At 47.0% G+C, this 13,449-nt stretch overlaps 2 protein-coding genes across 5 annotated transcripts in view; one reads left to right on the top strand and one right to left on the bottom strand.

Moving 5' to 3' along the window:
• Positions 1–9,676: 9,676 nt before the first annotated feature.
• POLR2L (RNA polymerase II, I and III subunit L) lies at positions 9,677–11,287 on the bottom strand. The gene is made up of 2 exons (XM_052692774.1): positions 11,108–11,287; positions 9,677–9,970 (listed from the first exon to the last, which is right to left on the bottom strand). Exons 1-2 carry the CDS (start codon positions 11,200–11,202, stop codon positions 9,862–9,864), a joined length of 204 nt encoding a protein of 67 aa, XP_052548734.1. The 5' UTR covers positions 11,203–11,287; the 3' UTR covers positions 9,677–9,861.
• A 274-nt stretch (positions 11,288–11,561) lies between these two features.
• The window catches only part of TSPAN4 (tetraspanin 4), a 393,745-nt gene continuing 391,857 nt past the window's right edge, over positions 11,562–13,449 (top strand). For 3 of the 4 annotated variants that reach the window (XM_052692762.1, XM_052692767.1, XM_052692761.1), the window contains exon 1: positions 11,562–11,676. The gene's annotated coding sequence lies outside the window, so the exon portion shown is untranslated. Of the gene's footprint in view, positions 11,677–11,845; positions 11,955–13,449 lie in introns of those variants that run through there. The other variant, XM_052692763.1, reaches the window with a different exon arrangement.

The raw sequence follows: 13,449 nt of genomic DNA, 5'->3' as shown, positions 1-13,449 counted from the left end.
GGGCAGAAGGATGGGTGTTCCATGGCCCTGCAGTGATTCTCGTGCAAGGCTGCAGCAAACCCCAGGTAAGCCCCAGCTGTCTGTGTCCTCTGTGTCCTTTGTGCCCACTGCTGGCTCCTCTCCCCACATCGTCCCTCTGCTTGCTGAGCGCTGCCAGGCATTATTTGATATTTAGCTAAATCAAATCTGGTCCCACTTAAACACCCAACTCTTTGAGATATCTCAGCTTAATTCTCAATTTATCCTTCTTTGTGCTTTCTGTCCTTGCAGGTCTGTCCCAATCCACAAATGTGATCAATATTTATAATTTATTTCCTTTTCCCTCTCTTAGCTTCTCCCACTGCTCTCTTCCAGGACTTTAACAAAAGTTTTTAATAGCATTCAATTCAGGGCTGACCTGCTGTTTCCTTTGCTGATGGGCTCATGAATGATTCAGCTGTTTGGGCTCTATCTGGCAGCTGTGACAGAATTGTTGATAAAACCCCATTTCTGAGGTTTGGCCCGCTCTCCATGTTCAACAATGCGGAGCAGGGAGTGAGCCTTAAAAAACAGAATCACAAAGCTCCTTACGTATGAAATACAGTTTTCAACCAAAAAAAAACCCCAATGAAACAAACAAACAAAAAAAAACAACACAAATTGAACTGTATTTTACCATTCACTTGCTGCAGTTAATGGCACCAAATGGGGCTGTTGAAATGACAGACCAAGCACGTGGGCTCTCTGTGCCTCTTGTTTTTCCCCTTTGCACATGCAGAGTTGATCATATTTTCTCTTCCTTGTCCCCTTATGTTGCAAACCTCTTTTTGCTGCCTGTACAAGCTGTGCCACGCTGCACAGCCCTGGTTCAGCAATAGACATCTTGCTCCAAAGCAGGTATTACCCCACAAAACTGCTGCGCTCCTAAAGCCATCAATGGGAAACTCAAATCCATGCCTAACTGCTGCCTCTGCTTTAGCATCAGCAATTTCTTCTGGTTTTGCTCCATTGCGTAAGCTGTAGCTTCACATAAAGTCAATCTTGCTACTTCAGCTAAGGTTTCTGGAACACGGGCACAAATAAATTCTGCTCTCCACGCACCGCTGGAGAAGCTGCTGTTGTTTCACTGCTTTAGGGTTCAGAGCCCTCCCTGGGTCCAAGAGCACCAGTGAGCTCCTGGGAAATCACAGGAACAAGGAAAGGGAGTTCAGGAGCTGCTCTGGAGGAAAAGGAGAGTTTAGAGTTTAGCTGGTCATCTTCCCAGGGACGGGGATGGCTCAGAATAGGGTCACTCTGCCAGCAGGACTCTGTGCTGCTTTTCTCAGGAAAGGAACCTGGAAGCAGCCAAGTGTGCAACCAAGGGGCTCTGGGCTCTTCAGCTCACCTCAACTGCCTGCAATTAAGGCAATTATTAGAGTTAGTTGAGCTAATGGCTTTTTCCAGCCTACATCCCTGCTCCTAGATAACCTTCTGAGCCAAGTTCTGATCTCCCTTGTGGGATTCACAGGAGGCAAATGTTCAACCTCCTGTTTCCTGCAGCTAATTGCTCCCACCCCCTGCCCTGGTGCAAGTGGCAGAGATATCCCTAATTGCTCTTAATGAAACCAGTTGGTGGGTGAGAGTTATTTGAAGGCCAGAGCAGGCTCTCAGGAGGGCCTGGCATTCTGGGGATCCATGCTTGAGCTGAGGGGGACGCAGGATATGTGTGAAACAGGGCAGGTTGAAGTGCTTCAGGGACTATTTGATGGTGACCTATAAGGATGAATGAAGAGAAATGGGCCACTGCCTGCGCTTAGAGGAGTCAGAGCTGCCTAGGTTTGCTGTGTCTCATCGCACAGCTAGAAAAGAGCAAACCTTTCTTTTCAGATGGCATTTGGGCAAAAATATAGATAGGAAAATGGATTTAGAAAGGGTAAGTGAAAAAAGCAAGCTATGTCCATTAATCAAAACCCAAATGAATGTGTTGTGCACCCCCGGTTCCTCACCAGGCAGCTGAGAAGTCCTTAACTTTAAGCATTGCTCAACAAAACATCAGAGTGTTATCAACGTGATTCTCATCCTAAGTCCAAAACATGGTTCACACCAGCCACTATGAAGAAAATTAGCCCTATTCCAGCCCGAGACTAGGATACCTGACTGAACCTGGGAGCAACAGGAGAGACATCTGCCAAAACCACCTCAGAGAGATGACTGAGCTGTAGGTGTCTTTAGGCACCCCAGATGCTGTTCTCGCTCTGATGAGAGCTCATTTTGTTTCTGCTTCTTTCATCTCTGATGTGCAGGTGGCAGAGGGCAGCCATGGAGGGGGAACACAGAGGCCTTGTCTCCATGTCCTCTCCTGTCAGGGCTGGGATGTGTTGAGAAGCACCTCAAGCGATAACTCCACAGCTCCTGTACCCTCGGCTCCAGTGGCCCAAAATGATGGATGGGAGCAGTCAAACAGAAACAGGTGGTGTTCAGGTGGCAGGAGAGCCAGCAGGGCCTGGAGGTGCCCATAGGGTTGGCAGTGCCCAACCAGCAGGGCTGGCTGTGGAGCTGGGGACCTTGAGCTCAGCTGCTTCCTGAAGCATCATTTCATGTTGCCTCTACCTCAACGTGACTTTAATACAACTTTTTAAAGTATGCATTTGTATCTAGTAAGCCCTTGAGTACAGCAGAGTCCCTTTTATATTGAAATTCAGGCTCCTCAATAACATTTTATTATGAGGCTTGCTATTTTTGGAATTGCTGTTACTCTGTTATGAGCAAGGCACCTAACATCCTTCGATATGAAATCATTAAGGGCACAGCAGAGTTCATTACAGGGGCATTTCTCTGGATTAAGAGCAAATCAATACCACACACTAATATCACAGCCTGGTACCTGGCTTTGGTTGCAAACAGCACACCCTGAGAGGAAGATGCTCTTCTTTTGGCCTCTTGTGCTCTTCTTCCAATATCTTATTTACTGTTTTCCCCCAGGCTGTTGTGATGGATTTATGAGCAGACAAAATCCAAAGGCTGTTTTTCTTTAAGCTACCTGAATATTGTAGCTTTTAAAGTAGGGAAGTGAGAAATAACCAGCTTAAGTTTGCAATCTCGCTGTACCCTTGCATGCAATATGACTTCCCCTTGGAAGTGAAGGCCTGCAGCTCTGTCTGGGTACGCTCAGCTTATTACGGTCAGGGTTTAGAATAAATTTCAGATGTTTCAAGTTGAGAAAACGTGGGGGTGGTGTGTTGGGAGGGAGGGTGAGGGTTGTTTATGAGAACCTCCAACAGAAGGAAGAGCTCTGCTTGTGAAAATCTGCCTCAGCTGAGGCCTGGATGGAGGTACAGGCTTCCAGGTGGAGGCTCCAGCTCTGCTTCTGACACCCCAAATTTGCCTCCTGGACCTGGCTGGCCGGTGCTCAGCCACTGGGAGCTGAGGGATAATTCCAGCTGCATTCAAAATGGGAACTTATCCATGTGTCACTGCTCCCAGCTCCTGCAGCACATGGCATTCACTTTGTTCAGAAGCAATGATGGAAGCTGTTGAGGCCAATGGCATTTGTTTCTCTTTATTTATTACAAGCAATTATTCATCAATAGAATTTAATTATTTCTTTTTTTTTTTTTTGCCTTTTGAAAAATGCTGTTCAGTAGAGAAAGGCAGCCACTTGTCTAGGCTGCACTTAACACTGAGTGGGTCCAAAGCAGGGAGGTCCTTCAAGCTGCTTTTGTCAGTGAAATTAACAACAAAAAAATCAAGCTAGTGAAGTGTGGAGCTGGAGGCCATCTCTGTAATGATCTGAAGCACTCAACCCCTTAGAAGCTTAATGCTTTCATTTACAAGATCGTTCCTGGAGGAAGACCTCCTGGTCAAACTGCTATTGCTCCTTTAAAAAAATAAAGTTTGTAATTGCTTTGGCTGCACAGCTCATTACTAGGAAAGGCCTACAGCTGAGTGCAGCACTCATCTTCTTGATTTTGTTTTTAATCTTGCAGCCCAGGCATTAGGTATTCCATTGCTGTGTATAAGTTTATAAATTCAATTACAAAAGCTCTGAACTTCCACTTTCTTTGTAAACAGCAAGCTTGAGGGCTGTGCTGTATCACAAACCACGATTGTATCAATAAACAGTTGGGCAGAGCCCTGTTAGCTGGTCTGTAGTGGCCGATCAATACTTTCACGTGGTTGTCACTGCTCTGATTACCATTCATCGTGTTTTTCCATTAACTGGACTTTTTCTCCTTTTGCTCTCCCACTGCTGTCTAGGAAGGAGTGCGCCTTCACACGCAGCGCCGTAGGGAAGAAGGTTTAGTTAAACAGGCCAAAAAAGGGTGTGGGGGAGGAAGAATTTGGAGGTAGCTTTGACTAAACAGCTGGAGATAGTTGGACTTCTGGGGTTTAGCTGCGTTCTTATACTTGCTGAATCACTGGGGACATTGATACTGCTGGTCTTTGACCTGCCCACAGACAAGCAGAGCTTTGGAAAAAGATAATTTTATATATATGTATATATTCCATATATTCCATTCCTGCCCATTTCTGCTGATTCTGAAGGGCAGAATGGGTATCATCTCAGGCAGGGAAACCGAGTTGTATACTAGTGGCAGGCTTGAGTCACAGATGTATATATTCTTTCTAAGGCCTGTCTCTAAATAAACACTGTAAGGACATGAGCAGTGATATTACACAGGGATGGGCAAAGGGGAGTCTGCTGATGTGATGAGCCCAGGTAGGCAAGCCAGTGGGATGGGATGGATCTGATGCACACCGTGGAGAAGGGATTCCCATTGTCCCCAGAGAGATGTCGGTAAGGACGGTGACATTTCACTTAATCTCCAAAGTAATTTGAAGCTTGTGGATAGCACTGTGGTCAACCAAGGGAGGCAGCAGTTTGAGAAAGGTCAGCTGCAGACAGTGGGAGCATAGCTGTACTGCTGCTTGACCTCAGTCCACAAAGACACGGATTCGTTCTGTGTTTTAAAGCAGTTCATTGCTTTGAATGCGCTAAATTACATGTGCTTTTAAAAGGAGAAGGTCTGATTTCTAGAGTGGGTATTGAGCATTTGTTCTTCCTATCTCTAAGATCAAACCTGTGTGGTGAGACATGGGTTAATTCAAAATCATTAGTACCTATGGAAAGTCTTCACCACAGCCTCTGGGGTTGTTGTTTTGAAGTCTGTTGTTAACTGCTACTTTCTTGCATTCCCCAAAGTATTTGTGCTTTTAGCTTTTAGTCAGCTGCTCCATGCCTTTCTTTGATCGCTATTTATTCAGCTCCTGAAAGCAGAAAATTATGAGCCCTTTTTAATAAAACACTTGCTTCGTATTTGGGAGGGATAAATGAAAGACTTTTCTGCGTGAATTTTCTAACTTGGCTGTTACAAGACATGATGTTTGATACAGCCTGTGGAGAGCAGTTATACTGGGAAGGAAAATGTGGGGAAACTCAGGGGCGCTGTGCCCTCAGCTATATGTGACCTGTAGGTCAAACCAAGATGAAGGTCACCAGAACTTGTGACCAATAAAGTCTGAAAGACGTGGAGTAGAAATAAGAGTGAGGCTAGAATACTCATCCCTCTCTGCATGTCTTGGCTATATTTCTACAGAAGAGTGTTAGGAGAAATAGATGAGGGTTTGCTGCTCCCATGGAAATGTCATACTGTTTCCCAGCACTAGCCTGAAGCACAACCAATTGCCCTGCAGCTCTCCCCAGGTGGCCAGAGTTGCTGAAGCCAAGGATAACTTGTTAACTTTTGTATTTTTTCTATGGTCTTATATGCTTGAGGCACACGAGGCTGAGGTCTGCAGCACGGTCTGGAAGCTCTTTGAGCATCTAAGTCTTGGGCACCTCCAACAGCTCTCCTTAGCAGAACATAATAAAACAAATTAATCCTTGACTCTAGGTGGTCTAAGGCACCACATGCTATCAGACCATTTGAAATCCCATTGAAATTAATGAAAAGGCTCTCACAGACTTCAGTGGGCAACACATCAAACCATGTAGCGTGGCAAAGCCAACATGCTCTTAGTCTTTGGTTTCCAAATCTCTCCATTGTGCTGTTCCTGTTGAAGAATTAAAAATGCCTTCTTGCTGGCGAGCGAAGCTGAATAAGAACTGAAGCTGAAAACAAACCCACTATGTAAGCAATGATGCTAATATGTTGAAGTGGAAATCAAAACTGTGCTCATCATCTGGGCAGTGGGAGCCAGGTGGGAGCAGTGTTATTTTGGAGATGTCTCATCAGAGCAGTGGCAGGAGTAAGAAAATCTTGCCTAACTAAAGTTCAAATTGTGCTCAGAGAAGAGGCTGACTACAAGAGCCAGTTGCTCACTAGGTTCAGTGTTGAAGTTAGAAAATGCTTAGAATTGGGCTGCTCTTTTGGAAGCAGATAAACTGTGGTGGTTTCCTTCTCCCTTTCTGTGGAGACTGTTTTCTCTTGTAGAACTATTTGCTGGAAAAGAGGCAGCTTGTGGTTTAGATCCTCATAGTTTGTTACCAATAAAACAGACTTGCAGCTACATGGCAAGTTCGGCATCTCTATGGAAACTTACAGCTACAGGGCTGTGCACTGACTGTAATGATGATTTTCAGATCTTTTATTTTTATTCACATAGAAGAAGCATATATGAGAATTCAGGCTTCAGCATCCAATTCAGGACTGCGACTGGGGAAAGGGCATGAGAAGGACAAAACCCAGCATACCTCTCTCAGTATATCGCCTGGGCTTGGGCCCTCTGCAGTGGCCTCCACTCTTTTTGGAATAGAAAGCTTGAGACCTGTTGTGAAGTACTGACCTTCCTTTGGATTAACCCATAATGATGATTAAGTTTATCTTTTAATTTATTTTTTATTTTTAACTGCCATTTATAGAAATGCAAAGCTTTCCAAGCACACAGATAACATAGTGCTGAGACTTTGGGTAGAAACAGGGAGTTGGACTCTATGAAGAGATTGACCTGTGCTTTGACCTCATCCCATATCATGTACTAATCAGGCACGACTTTGATTTTTATAGGACAGTGATGTAGAAGTGCCTGAGCCTCTCCTGTGCCCCAGAGAGGCAGATATCCAAGTGGTTGTGGTTCCTCCCTTCTGACTGCGCTTCTTTCTTTGCCAATACAAAGTTAATGTGATCCCTACAACAGTCTTTCACAACCAGGTTGAGAAACTTCTGAAATGCTTCATATATAAAATGAACAAGCAACTGCAGAGCAGCTGCTGCACATTTGGTACACTTTCTCTCTCTTTTCCTTCTGCTCTTTATTCTGCTAAGGTCTCCTTTTTGGACTGATTCAGAGGAAGCCAAGATGATGTTTTTTTTTTTTCTCTTGTGTCTGTGCATGTGTCTTTTTCATTAGCTTTAAAAAGTGTCATTGTGAGCATTTCCGATGGCTCTTCTCACAGAGCTGTGGCAGGTTAGGAAGCAGATGCAATATACTTCTGTTATTAACAGCTACAGAAACAAGCGTGGAAGAAGTGACAGTGAAAAGGGAGTTACTTTCCTAGTTACTAAACAGCAAAGGTGAAAGCAGAGATTTATAGAAATCCAATGAAAAATTCACAGAGTATTATTAAAAAAAAAAATCTACTTCTGCTCCCAACCAACTCAATGACAAAACTCCTGAGAAAACCTTTAATGCAGACATGATGAAGCAGTTGCTCAGCCACATTGCAGAAATGGCTTTTTGGCCAATGCTGCACTTAGAAAAGGGGCGATGCAGACAGGTTGTTGTTTGCTGCTGGGAGATACTAATGCTGGCTCTGACTTAGTCCTGCTACTTGCTCTTATTTGCTGCTCCTTGTGTAAAAGCTGGTTGGTGCAGTGCTATCAGAGTGGGTGTTGTTGGCATCCCAGCACTACTGTCTGAGAAACAGTAGTAAGAGCAACCAAGCTGCTTTTTCCTTAGAAACTCTGAATGAAGCCTGCTTTGTTTTTGCAAACTGCTTCTTCATTATAACGTTTAAGAGCCACAGCTTTTCTTATCAAGTAACTTAATCTTGTGCTGGTATCTGCTTTGGGAAGAATCTTGTTATTCTGAAGCAGAAAACTAGATTAGAAAATTGTTTTTAGAGTGAGAAACAAAGTATTGTTGGCTCTCTAATCCTATCCTTTGGCACTGATGCACGGCTGCCTCAGTTGAAGGCAGCAGTCTGAGCTGCTGTGCTGTCTCAGTACCATTCTGTGGACAAATGCAGGTAAGCTGATGCTGGCATTTGGAGCTTTCTGTGAGCAAGTTAACACGTATCTCCATGTAACGCTCCACTGTAAGGTGGAAAAGTCCTACAGGAGTTCAGCTGGGAAAGGTCATCTTATCTTTCATAGTGTCCCTTTTAAAAAACAGCCTGAAAGAGAAGTGGGTTGTTTTTCTTTCAGTGCATTTTGCTAGATAATATGGCAGTCACGCAGAACAAAAGCTATCCAATAAAGTGAAACAAATACTAGAATTGTTAAATTCTCTTTGCATTAGGCTAAAGCTTGTGGTTTTAGTGTCTTTGCAGAAGAACTGCTGAATATGAGAAAACTTACCCACTATCCCATTGTAATAAATTGAAAAGTAAGTTCAAGTGTAAAGATTGGTGGGGTAATAGCTGTAGCCAAAGGCAAACTGTCCTTAAGTGTTCTTTTTGAGACAGTCTGTTTTTAAGGTTTGTGCATAGAAGTCTGATCCAGTAAGCACACTAAATAGCATCAGTGGAAAGGTGGGTTTTTAGAACCAGCTTCTTTATAGTTCTTAAACTAAAGAAAACAATCCAGACACCTTTTACCCAGCACTTAAATTTGACCACTGAGATTTTAACTGAACCAAGACAACAGCAGGCTGCAAGTTAAAGAATTATCATCTCTCTCAGCCGGTTTTCTACAAGGCTGCGTAACTATGATTTGTCCTGTATTTGCATCCAGGCTGATACTGCATTTAAATGGAGTCCTGAATGTGCACAGATGTAAAAGTGGCCTCCTGCACTTTGTGGCAAGATAAGCTCATGTGTGTGTAGACACTACTGAGAATAATGCTTTTTATAGATGTCAGGCAGTAATACAGGATGTGGTCCAGCCTTTGGCTGACAGTGCAATAAAAAGCTGAGGAAAAGGGCAGGGTCAGTGGCTGTCTTGCAGCAGGACCCCTTCCACTAGGAGAGCACAGGGCCAGGCAGCTCCACACTGCATGTACAGTGCTACGTGAAGCCAATGAAATGACTGACAAGTGGGAAGCTTGCATGCATACCAGCTACAAAGCAGTGCAGGTGTTTGGCAAGACTTCGATCCTGTTCGCAGTAACATGCGTAAATTCTCACTTCCATTGCCTTCAGTGGGAATGCTCAGCCATATTTTACCTAAGTGAAGAGCACTGCTCCACCTGATTTACTGTTTTCTGTGATACAACTGTCAGTGTTTTGTTAAAAATCGGGGTATAGACTATAGGCTGACTTTAGCTGCAGTGAAAAAATGAGCTCCCTAGCTCTGCAAGCTACTAAGAGTAATGCCTCATTCTTACCAAACAAACATCCCCTGTGCTGTTGCCAGAACCCAGAACTTTGGTCTGTTTCTAACCCCCCCTTGACTGCCTAGCATCAAGCACTGTATTTTTAATTTCATGGTATTTCTAACCTCAAAACGACCAGTGCAAGGAAATGGTGAGATGAAAGCATATGTTTAACTCGATCCAGCAACTACAGGAAGGCTACAGGCAGAGGCTTCCTCTAGTTCAACATTATGTATACAAATGATTATATTTCATAAAACACACATTTATTTTTGCTGGCAGAAGCATCTAAAAGTTCACAAAAAGAAACCAAAAACAACCTCTGTGAATTAAAAGAGAAGGGTTTACATTTTTAATCTCTAATTCTGAAGTGGACTTCATCCTTCATTTATTTCCTTGAAAGAACTTGGTGGCTGGGGCGGTAGACTCTCATTTCTCCAGAGGTGCATAATTCAGAAGCTTCTCAATCAGATCCACGTGGGCTAGGAGCATCCTGCGGCAGCAGTATCTCTTCAAACCAAGGGCATCCAGGGCATCTCTATTAATAAGAACAAGAACAATATTAAAAAAAAAAGAAAAAAAATGAGTCAGAACCACTTGTAAGTGTTCCTAAGCAACACACTGATTACTCTGAGCTTAGTCATAAAGAAAAACTTGTTTGCAGTTTAAATCAAGACATTTAGCATGTGCTGTTAATGTTCTCTTCCATTTACTGCAGCAGGCATGGTGTTTGCCTGTTCTCTGGCCAGCAGATGCACACGATCTTCTGCTAAAGATGGAATCTAGCCAACCAAACTACCAGAACTTTCAGAAGTCTGGAGAATTCCCACACGGAGACAGAACCATAACAGACCAGATCTGAAGCACTCTGTCTTCTGAACCAGCCCACTCACAGAATCACAGAATGGCCTGGGTCCATGATCCTGAGGAAGGGACCTCAAGGATCACGAATCCCAACCCCCTGCCACAGGCAGGGCCACCAACCTCCCCATTTAATACTCGGCCAGGCTGCCCAGCGCCCATCCAATCTGGCCTTGAACACCTCCAGGGATGGGGCATCCACAGCCTCTCTGGGCAGCCTGTTCCAGCACCTCACCACTCCTGACATCCAACCTAAATCTTCCCTCCCTCAGCTTAAAACCATTTCTCCTTGTCCTGCTGTTATCTACCCTTTCAAAGTCACGAGATCATGGCACTACAGGGTTAAGTGAGATCCAAAAGTATTTTGGCTTTGGAAACAAATTTCTGCTCTTCACAGATAGGAGGAAACTTGGAAATATGGCACAGTTGTAAGCCCAATCATTTAATTACAGTAACTTAGTTTTGTTCCCACAAGTGCCTCTTGGAAGACCAGTGTGGAGAAAAGAGCAGATCTGGTTACAATCCTGAGCATTCAGGTGGTGTAAGAGGGGCAAAGCTTGAAGTCATTTCCCCTGCTGTTAAAATCCTGGCCTGAGCTGGCTACGACAGCCTACAGGTGTATGGCAAAGCGAGCCCTTCGTGAGTCAACCGAGATCACGAGTCCCCAATGGATACCGATCCACAACTTCCAGAAGCCTGTCGTTCTCCTGGCAGACGCTTCTCTGAAGTACCGACGAACGACAGGCAGCCTCCGGACGTACGGGAACAGCACAATCTCATCCGAAGCGGCAGAAGGCGCAGAAATAACACCCACCCTTCCGTATACTCCGCCTGCAGGAGGCCGAGATAAGCTTCCCACTTGTTTCCGACGATTTTGCCGCACGTGAAGCACCTGACCGGGATGATCATGTTTGCCGGGCCCGCAGCTCGCCGAGCGCAGCCCCACGCGCCGGCTCCTCCGCACCCCGCAACGCCGCCCGGCCGCTCCCATTGCGGCGGCGCGCGGTGGGGGGAGACGGGCGGCGCGCGCCGGGTGGACTCCTCGGGGCGGGCGGGGAGGAGCGCTCGCGCTCCCCCTTTCCCCGCGCGGGGCGGTGGATGGTAGCGGCCGCCCTACGGCGCCCCGCGCGGCTCAAGAGTGTGCGCGAGCGGGGCGGGCTCGTGATCGCGTTTCGCGTGCGCGGCGCGTGGCGGCAGCCGGGGCGGCGGAGCGCACAGCGGCTGCACCGGCAGCGCCGGCGGGGCGGGCTGAGCTGAGGCGAAGAGGCGCCGTGCCCTTCCCTCCTTCCTTTCCATCCCTTCCTTCCTTCCGCGCGCTCACTTGTTGCTCTGCGACCGGACTCGTGCAGCGGTGACGGCACTTCTTCTCGCGTCCTGCCCGAGGTACCGCAGCTGCGCGGGGTGGAAGCGCAACTGGTGGCCGCAGCCCGGCGCCAGCCAGCGGGGGACGGCAGCGCTGCGGGACGGGGCGGCCCGCTCCCTTCTCTTGGCGGATCGAGGAGCGGTAGCGCGAGGCGCGGTCCGTCTCGCGGCTTTTCGGGCTGTTTGTTCGCTCCTCTCAGGCGGGGGAAGGCGCGGAGCGGCAGCGGCGGTCTGCGCTCCTTTGGAGGAAGAGGGGCTGCGGAGCGCCGCTGGGGTTAGCGGTCCTGCGGCGGCGGCAGGTTTGTCGGGAGTTCCCGAACTCCGGGGCTGGGGGGCTCGGCGCTGCTCTGTTCAGCGTCCCTCGGTCTCCGCGAGCCGCGCGCAGCGAAAGCAAACAGCGGCGGAGCCGCGGGGCGCACGCCGTCCTTGAGGCGCTCTCCCGCTCGGGGCGCGGCGCAGCCCGAGGGAGCGGAGCCTTTTCCCGCTCCCCGAGCGCGGCAGTGGCCGAGGCGGCTTTACTGGCGAGGGAAGTTGGGTAGCAGCGAGCGATGCGTCTTAAAACTGCGTGCGTTCCTCTCGTCTGAGCGCTACGCGTGCCTGGCTGTGCGCTGCGATGCTTGTAAGTTCAGGGAGGCACGCCGCCGTTGCGGAGAGCCTGGGTTGAAGCATCGCCCAGAGCGCCATCGGTCCTTATTGCTCACGGCGTGCCGGTTGTCCTCGGGCAGAGCAGCATTGCACCCAAAGTGCTGCGTTTTCCTGCCGGAGTGTCTGCGAGTTGATACGGCGCGCAGCACAGAGCCATTACTGTCAGGCGTATAAATTATGGTGTCTTAATGCACAGCTTATGTTAATGCGCCTTTCCTGCCTCTTTTTCGAACCGCTGGGTTACTGACCCTCCGCGGAGACCTAACTTGAACTGCAGAAGAGCAAATAGTTTCCTTTTAACCGGCAAGGTTGTTTGAAGGCGGTTTTGCAAATGTTTGCTAATGAAAAGACAGCAATTTTTGCAGCCCCGGGTGCAATTACACTCAGCTGTGCACAGAGCAACATGGCTTGGCTTGGAGGGTGGAGAAACCTCCTGCAGATTGTTATCGTTATATCGTTATTGTTGTTTCAGGCCAGTGGGAGCCAAACTGTCTTTTCTTTTTCTCCTTTGATTTCTTTCTTTTTTTTTTTTTTTTTTTTTTTTTTTTTTTTTTTTTTGGAAGTTGAGAATTTGGAGACCGTGCTTTGATGTGTTTTCAGCACCAGGGCTCCAAAGCAATTTTCTTGTTGAACTGTGCCGTGAAAGGCATTTGTATTTGGAGACAGAAGTTTGCTGATGAGGAGGAGAAAGAGGGGTTATCATTGATGTAGGTTGGACTCTTACGGCTGCCTGGAGGAAGTGCTCTTGTTTAGCTCTTAAAAACGAAAGTGGATTTTAACTTTCCCACCCAGTTCTCACAGCAACTTTGCATCTCTCTTGAAGGAAACTTTCCTCTGCTGTTTTCGCAGTGTTTGAATTTGCCTTTTCTGGACATCCTGCTTCGATTGGTGATGATCTTAGTAATCTAATAGCTCTTCAATGGCTGCATCTTGTTTGGTCGTAGAAAATATTTTTGATCTGTGACCTGGCGAGATCACTGCACACCGAGAAGTTCTCTGCTCAACTTTGTGCCTGCTCTGCTCAACCTGACTGCTTGCCAAACCACAGAAGTCTGCTGGGGGCAGGGGAGATGTATGCATGTGACTGTTACTACTCCCAGGCAGTGTTTTAGGGGCTGTAGATCACCCCAGCTAGGTTGCTTGTTTCTG

This window comes from Tympanuchus pallidicinctus, unplaced genomic scaffold, assembly GCF_026119805.1.
Source record: "Tympanuchus pallidicinctus isolate F22 unplaced genomic scaffold, pur_lepc_1.0 scaffold3, whole genome shotgun sequence".
In the NCBI taxonomy this organism is placed as follows: domain Eukaryota; kingdom Metazoa; phylum Chordata; class Aves; order Galliformes; family Phasianidae; genus Tympanuchus; species Tympanuchus pallidicinctus.
The sequence above is the reverse complement of the archived record's forward strand: the minus strand, read 5'-3'. Positions and strand labels throughout refer to the sequence as shown.